Genomic DNA, 17,221 nt, shown 5'->3' on the forward strand with positions numbered 1-17,221 from the left:
CAGTCCCTTGTGCCACCATAAGCCAGAGTTAAACAGTGCTCTGGTTAACAAAACAAAACAAAAAGCAAAACAAAAAAAAACAAAAATAACTGTTGTCACAGGGGTTCAGTTTCACATCTCTCCATGATAGATGTCGTCATATTTTACCCTCCACCAAATTGTCATTTTCTTCCACTGGGCCCCCAACTTTCAACCTCCTACAACCTCTTTCCTTTTGAGCCTTTGGATCTACTGAAATAGAATACATCTTAGTAATGTTTTATTCCGTAGTTTCCCTTGTCAAGTCCATTTCTTAAATTGATCATCTTTAGATTTTTGGCATTATATTCTATCTCAGCTGCTATATCTCACAAAGCCACAGCAGAAATTTCTTTAAATTGTGAAAGAAAAATTGTTAGATTATTTCTTCTAAATGTTCTGTATTTTATAAATATTTAAAAAAAATTAGGGGCCACGTGGTAACGCATCTGGTAGAGTATACATGGACTTGTCCCCAGTTCCCACTTGAAGGGAGAAAGTTTCATAAATGGTGAAGCCATGCTTCAGGTGTCCCTCTCTCCTTCTCTATCTCCCCTTTTCCTTTTAATATCTCTCTGTATCCAAAAAACAAATTTTAAAAATGGTGGGTATAGGGAATGGCGGCCAGGAGCAGTGGTATAGGCACCAAGCTCCATAGATAATTATGGTGGCAAAAAAAAAAAAAAAAAAACACAGGATTTTTTTTCACAAAAATATAACTCCTTGTGGCTTATAATTAAATGACTTGATAATCTTTATGATTGTCTGCAAGATGCATTTAGATCAGGGGCTTAGAAAACATGCTTGTCATCTCCTGTTTAGTCCATCCACTGAAGCCTTGTGAGGAAACATTTGATTTTTCAGACCTTCTGCTTGTGATACCCTTGATTTAAGTAATGCTTATCTGTTCTTATTTATTCTTAGATGTAAATGAGTGTACAACTGGATTTTACCACTGTGTTGCCAACTCTGTGTGCATCAACTTGCAGGGAAGCTACAGGTGTGAATGCCGAAGTGGCTATGTGTTTGCAGATGACCAACACACATGCGTCTGTGAGTGCCCAAATCATTTCTCTTTCTGGCCAAAATGGTGCTGAAATTCTTCTTTGATTCATTAACATTTCCACATCTGCTACAGAAGCTTTGCTATATGGCTTTCTAGAAAATTTAGGGAGCTAGATGATTGCACACTTGGTTGAGCACACATGTTAGTCTGCTCAGGGGCTTGAGTTCAAGTCCCTGAGTAGATCCCTCACCCCAACCCCACCCCCTGCTCTCCAGCCCCCCCACCTGCAAAGGGGATGTTTCACAAATGGTGAAGCAGGTTTGCAGGTGTCTTTCTTTCTCAATCCCTCTCTTTTTTTTAATATTTATTTTATTTATTTATTTATTCCCTTTTGTTGCCCTTGTTGTTTTATTGTTGTAGTTATTATTGTTGTTGTCGTTGTTGGATAGGACAGAGAGAAATGGAGAGAGGAGGGGAAGACAGAGAGGAGGAGAGAAAGATAGACACCTGCAGACCTGCTTCACCACCTGTGAAGCGACTCCCCTGCAGGTGGGGAGCCGGGGTTCGAACCGGGATCCTTATGCTGGTCCTTGTGCTTTGTGCCACCTGCGCTTAACCGCTGCACTACAGCCCGACTCCCTCTCAATCCCTCTCTATTTCCCCCTTCCCTCTGAATTCCTCACTGTCCTATCAAATAAAAATAGAAAGGAAAAAATGGTCACCAGGAGTGGTGGGTTGATATTGCTGGCATTGAGCCTCAGCCATAACTCTGGTGGCAAAAAATTATATATATATATATTATTACATTGAAAAAACCCAAAGGTAATTGTCAGTTCAGTCCTGCTTTGTTGCTGCCATCTTCCTCCAAGCTGACATTTTTTTGGTGCTGAGTTGTGGAGAAGGTTCATCTCAATTGGGAGTACTGTGTACCGTGGTGTTTGTGAACCTCTCTAATAACTACCACCAGATATAGAGGGAAGCCAAATATTTCTCAAATTTGAAGAAAATGGATCTGTAATTCAAAGATGCTTGTTCCACTTGATCAGCAGTAGGATGCCATCTGTAACAAATACATCCTTTGTAGGGTTCCCCAAATTATACTTCAGATCTAAACAATGGACCACAAAGAACTAGAGTCCCAAATTCTTCCCTTTGTAGAGCTAGATGCTTAAGAAAAAATTCATTTTTTTTAGTCCAATGGAATGAAAAAGTCTAAGTAATCATAAAAATGTGTGTGTGTGTGTGTGTGTAGAGGGTGGATAGGTAGGTGTAGTGGTTGATCTGGGGGAGTTTGAAAAAAGAACTTTGTTGATAACTGTTCTTCATGCCAAATGTTTTAACCACAAACACTGACAAGAACTTCTTGAACCTTAATATTTATACATACCATCTGTGGATCTTGTTAAAATTGATTCTGATTCATTGGCCCTGGGTAAGCCTGAGAATCTGTAAATTCACAAGCTTCCCAGATGTTCTGAAGCTGCTGGAATGCTGATAACACCAGGAGGAGCTCACCTATTTGCAGTCCCAAGTTAATGACCATCCTTACCTTCTCTTTTCAGTGATTACCCCACCTGCCAACCCCTGTGAAGATGGCAGCCATACCTGTGCTCCTGCTGACCAGGCCCAGTGCATTCACCACGGAGGCAGCACATTCACCTGCTCCTGCCTGTCTGGTTACTCTGGCAATGGACACCAGTGCACTGGTGAGTACCTGTGGGCAGCTTCAGCATGTCCAGGAGGCCACTGGAGATGCACACCCTCCCTCTACTTATCCCCCGACCCCCACCCCTGCCATATCCAGGACTTCTCAGAAAGGCCTTAGAGTCTTAAAGGGGAGCAGAGGGAAGTTTCCCTAGAACTTGATTATTTTGTATGTATGGACTTCAGAGATAGTCCTTGGGCACAAGAGCTGTTGCCAGCATGTGCCCTACTACTCCTTAGAGCTAGTGTTGGCTGGAAGAACCCAGGAAAAGTCCTATAATCTCCTACTGGGAAATCTCTGCCTCTTAATCTATTTGGTTAATGGCTTAATTCAGCATTTCCAGTCATGCCTAACTTTCAGTTGCTGCTATTCCCCTGGCTGAAGTGCTATGTTAAGCAATCACTAAGTACAATTCTTGCTTCTCTTTTCTATTCTTTCATCTATTAGAGAAAAGAAAACTTCAAATATTAAAGGTATATACTTAAAACTAACTACCCAAGCAAGTTTTACCCAATAGATTTTCTCCAAGAAACCAAATTACCTTAAGTCTTGAATTTAGTACTTTTGTGCAGGTATTTGTAAAAACCAACTACACTGAATGAAGGGTAAACCACTTATATTTAACTTAGAATTAATGTGCCAGGTTATAAAAAAAAAAAGCTTGGCAAAATTCTCTTGGTAGATGTGTATATGAAACTTAGATTATTAGTATTTTAATATAGGTTATTCAACAAATGCGCACACTTAAAGGTCTCTTTCACAGACTCAGTGGCATGTAGGTGAATTTAAACTATTTCATACTGTTCTTAAAACATAAAGTATGATAAAATGAGGATCTGGGGGGCATACCTGGTCAAGCACACATTTTATAATGTGTTCAGATGTGAGGTCAAGCCTCTGGTCCCCACCTGCAGGGGTAAAGTTTCACAAGTGGTGAAGCAGGGCTGCAAATGTGTCTGTCTGTCACTCTCTCTACTGCCCATATCCCTCTCAATATCTGTCTCTAACCAATAAATAATATCAATAAGTGTAAAATTAAAAAAATGAGAACCTAGGAATGAGAAAATTGTGGGGAAATGGTTTGCAATATAAATCTAAAACACAGACTTTTCTCCTCTCTTCAAATTTGCATCTGAGACTATACACCTTGGCCCACTCAAACTGATTGGGTAAAAACAGCCTCTGACTTCTTGGAACTTCTGGGACTAAGTGGCATGTTTCCTCCCCAGCAGATGTTTGATTCTCATCCTGCTCCCATTCCTTTCTGCCATTAATTTCAGCAGGACAAGCTGACAGAACTAGCAGCCTGCAACCATATGTTATTGACAGATCAAAAAAATTAAGGCCTGTATAACCTTTCAATCTCTCTAAATGTGGCAGTGATTTAGCTTCTGCTGTACAGAAGCTCTGCTGAGTGGTCTTCTTTAAAACACAGTTTAGATTGAAATGACCCACGAGTTATGACTCAGTTCAGCCTGTTTATCTTCCCCGTAAAAACATGCCTTGTAGGAGTATACATCAACACCATTCACACCACCAAAGTCTGTGTCCCCTCCACACACAAACCCCACCCCCCTTGAAGCTGAACATTAACCCTCACCCTCCAGTCATAAATTTTTATTTTATTGCCATGTTCCTATCTTAGTCAAGGGAGGGGATAGGATGTGGAGTTCTGGTGGTGGGAATTGTGTGGAATTGTACCCCTCTTATCCTATGGATTTGTTGATGTTTCCATTTTATAAATAAAAGTTACAAAAATAAATAAGACATAAGTTTTTCCACTAGAACTGTTATGTATATATGTAGATATATTTGGATTGACCAGCCTTATATATGCATACATCTTTAGCTATACATATCTTTTAACAAATTAATAAATCCTGTGGATAGGTAATAAAGGAAAAAAAATGCCTATCAGATTAGAAGAGGTGCTATCTGATTTAACCAGCCAAAAGAGCTCTGTCTGTCATGGTACAGACAGAAGGTGTCTCTACAGGTAAGTGGGGTCTGACAAGATACACAAGCTCCTCATGTTTCCATTAACCTTCACAGTAGGAATAGTGCTTTCCCAAGCAATGTAGCCTATCATTCCATTTAACACTCTAGTGATTCTAAAGGATGAGAAAATGAGTAAAGAAAATATTATGTTTTTTTTTTCTGTAGAATTTCATATGTAAAAATATGTTTTCTTGGGTCACTAGGTGGTGGTACTTTTCAAACATTTATTTGTTATTAATATTACTATTATCATTGTTTTTAAAACATTAAATCCTTAGGTATTTGGCTTAAAGCAAAGAAGCTGAAATTAGGTGCAGCTTAGATATGATGATTGTTTACAATCAGAATGGTAGTTGAAGTTAGGCACCTCTTGCCTGAATTCCATCTGGAATCATTTTCATTTCTTATAGTTGTTGTTCTATATCCTTTGGCTACCTTCTCATCTGAGGAACCTGACATTGGCTACTTGTCTTGGTTGAAAACACTAGGCTATAAGCATTCTTTGTTATTACTGCTTTCTTGTTAATTTTTGACATTTTCAGTAGTTCCCATTTTTTTCTGCATTTCTATACTTTTGGGATTATTTCCGGGCTCCCAAAACTTAAAAATCTGCCACCCATATCAGTTGTCTCTTCTATGTATTGTCTACTGATTCATAATAAATCACTACCCAGGGAGGCGGGGCTACGAGCAGCAGCAGAACTGTTTCTCTCCTCTCTCAGATCAACTAGGAATAACAAAGGAGACCACTTGGGCCCAAAACAAGACAGGACTAGAACAACTTCAGGAACCCACCAAATCACTGATGAGTGCAAACACGTGTGGCTCGTGGATAGAGAGGAGCTTAGGGAGAGATTAAGTGGCTGGTAACAGTGCTGCAGTTTATCAGTTAAGATACCACCTCCAGTCTGTTCTACCAACAAGGGGACGGCTGAAGGGAGGAGAGGACTCTCCTGAGACTCACCAAGTGCAACTGTGAGTCTTCATTGCTACTACCCTCAGAATCTGGAGCAGTGGCAGGGAGGCTCTGGGCTGACACCAGGGGACAGAGAACTAACCAGGAAACTCAGGAGAAGACCTATAACTCAGTGGCATAGCAGTGGGTGTGTGAGAGTCTCTTTGCATAACCACTGGGTTAACTCTACCACGCCCTGCTTCATCTCTTGGTCAGGAATCAGTGATTAAGTGAAGAAGCCTACTTATAGTTTAAAAGCCCTCAGGCTCCCATATCCTACAGGGAAGAAAGAGCACAAAAGAGGCTTTTAAGCCACTGTGCTCCTACTCAGGGATTAAAATACTATGAAATAACTGTTAACTTCCACCACTGTGAACTCTTTAATTCCCTTACTTAGACACAAGTCAATCTAGGCAATAGTGATCAGTAATTTGAAAAGTACTGAGAGAGGGAATGCATAACATACTATATAAAATGGTTAAACCAACAAGAAGAAATATTGGAGAAATGAACCAGGACAAGAATCCAGCTAAAAGCCCCCCAAAGGTTGAAGCACAAAATAATGAGGTCAACATCCAAACACTAGCTAAGGAAATAATCACAGGAGTGAGTAAAGAGTTTGAAAGCATTGTCATCAGAAATGCAGAAACAACAAATGAGACTCTAGAAGAAAACACTAATTATCTCAAGGTTATTAGAGAGCTGAAAGCTGAAATAGCTGAGCTAAGAACAAAGCAAGCTGAACAAGCTAAAAAAGAATCAGAACAGAGTAAGAAAATAGATGAACTCCAGAAAACAGTAGAGGGGAGAGAAAATAGAATCAATGAGGCTCAAATAGATTTAGCAAGATTGAGGATGAATTAGAGATAACTAAAAAAGAAGTAATAAATCTTAAAAAGAGATGAAGAGATATTGAAAAAGAACAACAGAGACCTATGGGATGACTTCAAAACAAACCATATACCCATCATTGTTTTACCAGAGGAGGAAAGAGAGGGAGAGGAATAAAGCATTCTTCAGGCCATAATAGCTGAAAACTTCTCTAGTCTAGACAACATCAAAGACTCAAGAATCCCAGAGGGTCCCAAACAGAATTAACCAAGACTTAAAGACACCCAAGACACACCATATTTGGAATGGAAAGGAATAAAGATAAAGAAAGGATCCTGAAGGCTGCAAGAGAAAAAACAAAGAGTCACCTACAAAAGAAAACCCATAAGATTAGCAGCAGACTTCTCCACACAAACACCACAGGCCAGAAGAGAATGGCATGATATCTATCAAGTGCTCAGTGAGAAAGGCTTTCAACCAAGAATACTGTACCCACCTGGACTGTCATTCAGACTTGATGGAGGGATAAAAACCTTCTAAGACAAGCAACAGTTGAAGGAATCAATTATCACCAAGCCTGCCTTGAAAGAAATTCTGAAAGTTCTCCTATAAACAGAGCACAATAAATAGGCCAGATATCAGAACACTCTAAAACTCTACCAGAATGGCATTAAAATATCTTCAATCTTTTATATCAATAAATGTCAATGTCCTGAATTCACCTATTAAAAGTCAGAGTAGGAAGATGTATCAGAAAACACAACCCAACAATATGCTTTCTACAGGAAACCCACCTAACTCAACAAGACAAACACACTCAATGTGAAAGGATGGAAAATTATCATACAGGCCAATGAACCACAAAAAGGGGCAGGAACAGCTATTCTCATATCTGACATGATAGACTTTAAAATAGATAAGATTTAAAAAGGTAGGAATGCACACTATTCAATGCTCAAGGGATCAGTCAATCAAGAGGACTTAACAATTATTAACATTTATGCACCCATTGAGAACCATCTAAATACATCTACTGAAAGAGCAACAGCAATATATTAACAGCAACACAGTCATAATAGGGGACTTCAACACCCCACTCTCTCAACTTGACAGATCATCCAGGCAGAAAATCAATAAAGACATAAGGGAGCTAAATGAAGAGATAGATAAACTAGAACTATTGGACATTTTCAGAGTCATTCATGCCAAGAAACTGGAATACACATTTTACTCAAGTCCACATGGGTCATTCTCAAGGATATACCATGTGTTAAGCCACAAAGACAGCATCAGAAAATTCAAGAGCATTGAAGTCATCCCAAGCATCTTCTTAGGTCACAGTGGAATTAAACTAACACTTAACAATCAACAAAAGATTAGTAATAGTCCCAAAATGTGGAAGCTCAACAGTACACGCCTTAAGAACTACTGGGTCAAAGAGGAAATTAAGGAAGAAATCAAAATGTTTTGAGAGTTCAATGAAAATGAAGACACAAGCTATCAAAATATTTGGGACATAGCTAAGGCAGTGCTGAGAGGGAAATTCATAGCCATACAAGCATAAATTAGGAAACAAGAAAAAGCACAAATAAACAGCCTGATTGCACTTCTGAAAGACCTAGAAGAAGAAGAACAAAGGAACCCAAAAGCAAATAGAAGGACAGAAGTCACTAAATTTGGGGCAGATACAAAAGATCAATGAAAATAAATGTTGGTTCTTCAAAAAATATGAACAAAATCGACAAACCTTTAGCCAGACTCACAAAACAAAAATGGGAAAAGACCCAAATAAATTGGATCATAAATGAAAAAGTAAATAATGCAAGCCTTATTGGACTTGGTTATTCACAGACCCTTCAGACCAGGAGTCAAATTGACCCTATCAGCTTTAATTGATGTAAAGAACTTCAATGCAGGAGGTCACAAGGTTGGGTTGGGAGTTGAACTAGAAGCTTAATGTGATTTTTCTTTCTTTTTTTTTTTTTTGAGTAAAGTATCATATTTTCCCCTGGAAGTGAAGAGAGATGAACCCACTATGTTTTGGCCTTAAAATTCTTCTGTGAGGATGTTGGGCAATAGCGCCACCGGGTTAAGAACAGGTGGCGCAAAGCACAAGGAACAGCATAAGGATCCCGGTTTGAGCCTCCAGCTCCCCACCTGCAGGGGAGTCGCTTCACAGGCGGTAAAGCACGTCTGCAGGTGTCTGTCTTTCTCTCCCCTTCTCTGTCTTCCCCTCCTTTCTCCATTTCTTCTGTCCTATCTAATAACAATGACATTGGCAACAATAATAACTACAACAATAGAAAACAAAAAGGGAAAAATAAATATAAATACATATAAAAAATTCTTCTGTGAAATTTCAAAAGTGTGAACTTTTTATTCTTCCAAAGAATTATAATCCTCCCCACACTGCAGTCTAGACATTGCAAGTCCATTCTAAGGGAGGTGCTTGAAGGCATGCCTGGAAGTTGTCATGTTTGTGCCACATTTCAGTTCAGTTCCACAGTGTTATTTTAAATGTGTTCCTCAGCTACAATGTAGTGTCATGTTATAAAGGAAATGACCTAATCTTCCAGTTTGTACATCACGTCCTGCATGTCCCGCATCACTTTTTCATAATCTTTTAATATATTGGTCTCTGTGCTATAATGGACTTTTTGGTTTTACATCAGAGTAAGATCATTACATTTGGAGCATAAATGTGAAAAAATATATAAAGATATCACAACAGACACCACAGAAATTCAAATATCATGAGAGGCTTCTATGAATACCTATATACCACCAAGCTAGAGAACCTGGAAGAAATGGACGATTTCCTAGATACCTACCAACTTCCAAAACTAAGTAAAGAGGAAGTGGATAACATGAACAGGCCCATCACAGCTAATGAAATTGAAACAGTTATCAAAAATCTTCCCAAAACTAAAAGTCCTGGACCAGATGGTTGTACAAATGAATGCTACAAAACCTCAAAGAAGAACTAATACCTCTACTTTTAAAAGTCTTCTAGAAGACTGAAGACACCGGAATACTCCCTTCCAGCTACTATGAAGCCAACATCACTTTGATACCAAAAGCAGACAGGGACACAACCAAAAAAGAAAACTACAGACCAATATCTATGATGAACATAGATGCTAAAATATTGAACAAAATTCTAGCCAACCGGATACAGCAGTATATTAAAAAGATTGTTCATCATGACCAAGTGGGGTTTATCTCAGGCATGCAAGGTTGGTTTAATATACATAAATCAATCAACGTGATCCACCACATCAACAAAAGCAAGACCAAAAACCACATGGTCATATCAATAGAAGCAGAGAAAGCCTTTGAAAAAATACAGCATCCCTTTATGATCAAAACACTATAAAAAATGGGAATAGGTGGAAAATTCCTGAAGATAGTGGAGTCTATATATAGCAAACCTACAGCCAACATCATACTCAATGGTAAAAAACTGGAAGCATTTCACCTCAGATCATGTACTAGATAGGGCTGTCCACTATCACCATTACTATTCAACATAGTGTTGGAATTTCTTGCCATAGCAATCAGGCAGGAGCAAGGAATTAAAGGCATACAGATTGGAAGAGAAGAAGTCAAACTCTCCTTATTTGCAGATGACATGATAGTATACATGGAAAAACCTAAGGAATCCAGTAAGTAGCTTTTGGAAATCATCAGGCAAGGCAGTAAGGTGCCAGACTATAAAATTAACATTCAAAAGTCAGTGGCATTCTTCTATGCAAACAATAAGTTAGAAGAAATTGAAATCCAGAAATCAATTCCTTTTACTATAACAACAAAAACAATAAAATATCTAGGAGTAAACCTAACCAAAGAAGTGAAAGACTTGTATACTGAAAATTATGAGTCACTACTCAAGGAAATTGAAAAAGACACAAAGAAGTGGAAAGATATTCCATGTGCGTGGGTTGGAAGAATTAACATCATCAAAATGAATATACTACCCAGAGCCATATATAAATTAAATGCTATCCCCATCAAGATCCCAACCACATTTTTTAGGAGAATAGAACAACTGCTACAAAGGTTTATCTGGAACCAGAAAAGACCTAGAATTGCCAAAACAATCTTGAGAAACAGAGCAGAACTGGAGGCATCACACTCCCAGATACCAAATTGTATTATAGTGCCATTGTCATCAAAACATCTTGGTACTGGAACATGAATTACATACTGACCAGTGGAATAGAATTGAGAGCCCAAAAGTAAGCCCCCACACCTATGGACATCTAATCTTTTTTTTAAGTATATATATTTTTTAATTTATTTTTTATTTTTAAAGGATAAATTAACAAAACCATAGGGTAGGAGGGGTACAACTGCACATGATTCCAACCACCCAATCTCCATATCCCATCCCCTCCCCTGATAGCTTTCCCATTCTCTATCCCTCTGGGAGCATGGACCCAGGGTCGTTTTGGGTTGCAGAGGGTGGAAGGGGACATCTAATCTTTGATAAAGGTGCCCAGACTATTAAATGGACAAAGAAGAGTCTCTTCAAGAAATGGTGTTGGAAAAAAATGGTTTGAAACATGTAGTAGAATGAAACTGAACCACTATATTTCACCAAATACAAAAGTAACCTCCAAGTGGATTAAGGACTTGGATATTAGACCACAAACTATCAGATACTTAGAGGAAAATATTGGTAGAACTCTTTTATACATAAATTTTAAAGACATCTTCAATGAAATGAATCCAATTACAAATAAGACTAAGGCAAGCATAAACCTATGGGACTACATCAAATTGAAAGGCTTCTGCACAGCTAAAGAAAGTACTACCCAAAGCAAGAGACCCCTCACAGAATGGGAGAAGATCTTTACATGCCATACATCAGGCAAGAGGCTAATAACCAGAATATATAAAGAACTTGCAAATCTCAACAACAAGAAAACAAATAATCCAAAAGTGGGGGGAGGACATAGACAGAATATTCACCACAGAAGAGACCCAAAAGGCCAAGAAATACATGAAAAAATGCTCCAAGTCTCTGATTGTCAGAGAAATGCACATAAAGACAGCAATGAGATATCACTTCACTCCTGTGAGAATGTCATCTATCAGAAAAGATAGCAGCAGCAAATGCTGGAGAGGGTGTGGGGTCAAAGGAACCCTCCTGCACTGCTGGTGGGAATGTAAATTGATCCAACCTCTGTGGAGAAAAGTCTGAAGAACTATCAGAAGGCTAGAAATAGACCCTATGATACTTTAATTCCTCTCCTGGGGATATATCCTAAGGAACTCAACACACCAATCCAAAATGATCTGTGTACACATATGTTCTTGGCAACACTATTTGTAATAGCCAAAACCTGGAAGCAACCCAGGTGTCCAACAACAGATCAGTGGCTAAGCAAGTTGTGGTATATATACACAATGGAATACTACTCAGCTATAAAACATGGTGACTTCACTGTTTTCAGCCTATCTTGGATGAACCTTGAAAATTTTATGTTAAGTAAAATAAGTCAGAAACAGAAGGATGATTATGGGATGATCTCACTCTCAGGCAGAAGTTGAAAAACAAGATCAGAAAAGAAAACACAAATAGAACTTGAACTGGAATTGGCATATTGAACCAAAGTAAAAGACTATGGGGTGGGTGGGTAGGGAGAATACAGATCGAAGAAGGATGACAGAGGACCTAGTGGGGGTTGTATTGTTGTATATGGAAAACTGAGAAATGTTATGCATGTACAATCTATTGTATTTACTATTGAATGCAAAATATTAATTCCCCAATAAATAAATAAATAAAATAATAAATCACTACCCAGTGTGGCAGTTGAAACGATTATATCTTCATTATTTTTAGAGCAAAGATCTGGAAATGACCTAACAAGGTCTGCTTTAGGATCATCATAAGTCTTCACTAAGATATCTGGCAGTATTGGGGCCTTATGTGAAGGAAAGAAAGCCTCCTACACGCCTATGGAAAGGCCTCAATTCTTTTGGCCACATGAACCTCTCTTTATGGAAGTTTACATTAGCAGAGTCAGTGGCAGAAAATTAGCCAGAAATACCCAAGTTATAATCACGAAAGTGGTGTTCTCTTGATACCACATTAGTGTTTGATTATAAGCCTTTGACTTGAAAGGGATTATACAAGGTCATGGACACCCAGGGGATAGGAATTTTGAAGGAGGGGGAGGTCATCTGAAAGGCTACCTCCCACAGTGGACTATCATGTGGTTGCCTTCCACATTTTCATATAAGAAATAGGCCTTTTCTTAAAGGCCTTCTTAAAGTCACACATTGGATTTGACTTAACTAGTCATAAGTGACTTGCAGGAGAAATATAAATATGTAAGTGTGTGTATGCTCATTTAAAGGCCTGATGTGTCTCCGTGATCATAGAGAAAATAAAGTAAAATACAAGCTCTATTTTATGGAAAGTGTACATTCTTGAAGTATACATACTTTTATCTGTACTTTTATCAAGAGAGCAGTAAGAGTGTAGATTTTTCTCTAGTATGTTTATTAAGAATCAAGTTCCCTAGAGAGGCTGAACTTGGCTTTGGGCTCTCAATTCAGCCTGACTTACTATAGGAATTACTTTTTTCTCTTTTTTAAATTATCTTTATTGGATACAGACAGCCAGAAATCGAGAGGAAGGGGAGACAGAGAGGGAGAGAGACAGAGAGAGACACCTGCAGCCCTGCTTCACCACTTGTGAAGCTTTCCCCCTGCAAGTCAGGAATTACTTTTATCCAAGTAGAGTTAAATATTTTCCAGCTTCCCTCAACCTGGCTTGATCCCAGCCCTGTACTAGTGTTAGCTGGATATTTGTCAGGCACGTTTGCCCACAAAGCATAGTGACTTTTCCAGGTACAAAAGCAGATTATGTTGGATTGGGACTTGTTCCTTAGGAGGAACAAGTGTGAGGTGAAAAGCTGGGTTACAGCTGGCCCATTCATCAGAGCTTCTATGGTCCAGGAGGTAATTAAGGAGACGCATCTGCATTAGTCTCAGGTCTTCTGTTGTAGGTGTTGAATGTAGGTGTTGGTTATAGAATTGCAAGTTCAGTTGGTGCAGACACAGAATGAGAAGGGAACAAGACTTGAAAGTGCCAGGTGGTATTACAGTGGCACCAAGGGGTAATTGATTAGATAGGTAGAATTGAAGACCTTATTAGATTCTAAAGTGGAGTAAGATTAACCTACACAAGACATTCAGTAGATTCACAAGTAAACTAGGCAGGAGAAAGAAGGAAAAGGGGGAAGCTCTTGTGCAGTAGTTGGATTTGCTGTGCAGGGATTTCTGCTGGGTTTGGGTATGGACTCAGGGCAATGAGAAGAATGCTGAGACACTAAAAGAACTGGCCATGAATCTCAAATGGAAATTCTTCTTAATTTTTTTTCAATTATGCATTCTCATCTTTTGTTTTTTGATTGTTTTTTGGTATTAGTGCTTCAGAGTGATTTACAAGATTATAAGATTACATATAGTACCATAGCAAACCTACTACCAAAGTCCTGTGTCCCCACCCTCCTGTCAATACCCACATAGTTCTTACAAATTCTGAGACAGTTGGGTTCTCTCTCTCTCTCTCTGTTCATACATTTTAACTATAAATTCCACATACAAAACTATCAAGTAGTTGTCTCTTACCTCTAATTTCACTAAGCATAATAATCTCCAATTCCATCCATTTTGTCTTGAAAGACACCATATCTTTTTAAAATTAGAGTAGTATTCTGTGGAATTAATATATATTTATCCCTTATTTTCTTTATGATCAGCTGATAGGCATTGATTGCATCCATAGGTTGGCTCTTGTGAATAATGCAGCTATGAACATATGGGTGCATGTGTCCCTTTGAATTAGTGTTTTTTTTCTTTTATGTCCTTTGGATAAATGCCCGAGAGTGGTTTTGCTGGACCATAAGGTATTTTCACTTTTTGTTTTTTGTTTAAAAACCCTCCATACTATTTTCTATAGGGATTGTACCAGTTTGCATAAAATGGAGGATCCTTAACACATTTTCTAAAAGATTTTTCATCGGCTTAATAAGTGATAGAATGGAGAATTATGGAGTCATCTTTCATTAACTGAACAGTGCACTGAACATTTTTATCTGGACCTCAGTCCTACACCCCTACAGCGATTGTTAAATATAAGTGGCAGCTTCTCCCCCTGCTCCAATAGTAGAAGGAAAGCTCTTTTCTTACCAAAAGCATAAACTCTTTCCACACTTCCTCTTCCAACATCATATGAAATAGGGGAAGAGTTCTTTTTTCATGCAAAAACTCCAGTTTCCATTAGATCCTCTCAGTATTGCTCTTCTGAGAAGGGGCCCCAGCTTGCTTTGAGTTCAGGAGTAACTACACCCCAAGTTTGTTTTGGGTGATTTTTTATTTGTTTGTGTTATTTGTTTATTTATTTTCTGTTATAGTATAAGGTTTTCTCAGAGGATGTTGGGAATGCACCTCTGGGAGCCCTTAATCTTCATTTTTTGAGGGACTGGGGCTTTTCATGTTGAGTGTTTTGTCTCCTCAAGGGATTTCCCCTTATTGTTTATTCAGAGCAGTTAATGATCATAGCTGCTCCTTCAGGTCTGATCAGAATTTCTAAGCTATAAACTTTAAGAACATGAATAATTTGGTAGCACTGGGGATTTCCCTCATTCTTAGTTCAAAAATAGTCATAAGAAGCTGGTCTATGGGTTCTAAAAATTGGCCCTGTGCCTCAGGAATTCCTGCTTCCTGTCATTGCCTTGGTTCCTGTTACGACCAGCGTATGTATTATGAATAGCTTTAATTTCCTGTATTTGGCAAGATGTTCATTTTTATAGCTTTTGTTTTATAGCCAGCTTTATAGCTTAATTCAGATCCAGGGAATGGATGGTGACTAGCTGTGGCCAACAAATGAATTTTTCTTTTGAAGAAGTGGTCAACCTTAGGGAAAATTAAATATAACAATATAAAACCTACATTGTGTGATAAGATTTTTGTTGATGTAATTTTTTTTTTCAAACCAGAGCACTGCTCAGCTTTGACTTATAGTGGTGTTAGGGATTGAACCTGGGACCTTGGAGCCTCAGGCATGAAGTCTTTTTGCATAACCATTATGCTATCTTCCCAGCTTATCTAATTGTTTCTGTGTGATATATTTTTTGGCTGGTAACTGGGAAACCTTGTTTGTTTCCAGCTATGCAAATGAATTTATAACAACTTCCCACCTTTGTAGGTGGAAAGAATGACCAGGAAAGCTAACTGTTCACCTAGGAAGAGCTTTACTGCATGAGATTAAATATGATTATTATGAGCGTTCGGTATTTTTTTTTTTTTTTTACTTTGGGGAGTTTAGTAAACATAAATTAGTTCTCCTAAGACTGAAGAGAAACCAAATACTAATTTCATAATTACAGTGTGTTTAATGTCCAGGGGTCTGCTTACTGGCACTAGGAGAAATGCCTTAGTCATGGGCAGGTGGCTCAGTGACAATATATCACAGGTAGGGGGTGGCAGGATAGCTCTAGAAGAGATTGCATCTGGGTCATGGGAGACTGTGGCTATATCCACAGCCAACTCCTGTTAAATTCAGGATTTCTGGGAACAGTTCATTACTGCAATGCGATATGCTGAACTGATGATTCACTTCCTCTGTGAGTGAATCCTGTTTTCTAAGTTTCATATGGATCATTCTATGCCATATTCTGTCTTAGTTACACACTTTCATAATAATTTTGGGGTATTATCAAAGATGTGACTATTTTAAATCAAGTCTTGATCAAACCTACACCCATTAACCTTTCTTTACTTTTTAAAAAAAATATATGTATTTATTAATGAGAAAGATAGGAGGAGAGAGAAAGAACCAGCATTACCCTGGTACATGTGCTGCCTTGGATCAAACCTCATACTTAAGAGTCCAATACTTTATCCACTGTGCCACCTCCTGGACCACTATCCTTTCTTTCCTTTGAAAGATTTCCTATCTCCAGAAGCCAGACTCCCACCTTCTGCACCCTATAATACTCCTGAGCTCATACTCCCAGAGGGATGAAGAACAGGGAACTCCTTCAAATGGAAGGGATGGAATATGTAACTCTGGTGGTGGGAATTTTTACCCCTCTTATCATGCAATCTTGTCAATCATTATGAAATCAATAAAAAAAAGATTTCCTATTTCTAAAGATAGCTTATCTCAATCCTTGGGCATTGGTTCAATACTCAGACATTATTGGGGAAGCCTTATCCTCATGTGCTGATTTTAGTAAATAAGATAAGCAGATTATAAATTATCTTTTGTTTGAAGTCTGAGGATATCATAACTCTTGAGAAATATTAATATTTATTCTCATGGAAATGCATAGAGGGGCTGAATTTTTTTCACAGATAAGCCTGAAATTTTTAGATTTTATTTTTTGTATGTTATTTGTGATAACATTTTACATACTTTTCAATTATTTCTAAAAGTGGACAGTAAAGGAAATTTCTGACTAGTTGACATTATGATTCTAAGACTCTAAGCAAGACTGAATGTGCTTCTTAGTTGAAGATATATTCAGGTCCTCATTAGGCTTCTTTGCAGGTAAATCAGTTCTGCAGGAGATGGTACCAACAAAGAAAAGGGGGAAAAAAACTATTGTTACACATATTTATTGTAGTGTTAATGTAAGGAACTAAATAGTTTATAGTCTAAAGGTTAGTTTGATGGTAATAACTT

The 17,221-nt window shown here is 38.2% G+C and overlaps 1 protein-coding gene across 2 annotated transcripts in view; it reads left to right on the forward strand.

Annotated features, from left to right (window-relative positions):
* Nucleotides 1–17,221, forward strand: part of NID2 (nidogen 2) — an 80,230-nt gene that overhangs the window by 43,531 nt on the left and 19,478 nt on the right. For both annotated transcript variants that reach the window (XM_060174969.1, XM_060174968.1), the window contains exons 10-11: nucleotides 943–1,071; nucleotides 2,587–2,730. In XM_060174969.1, coding sequence (XP_060030952.1) covers nucleotides 943–1,071; nucleotides 2,587–2,730 — 273 coding nt within the window. The remainder of the gene's footprint in view (nucleotides 1–942; nucleotides 1,072–2,586; nucleotides 2,731–17,221) is intronic.

This window comes from Erinaceus europaeus, chromosome 16, assembly GCF_950295315.1.
Source record: "Erinaceus europaeus chromosome 16, mEriEur2.1, whole genome shotgun sequence".
NCBI classification, from domain to species: Eukaryota; Metazoa; Chordata; class Mammalia; order Eulipotyphla; family Erinaceidae; genus Erinaceus; species Erinaceus europaeus.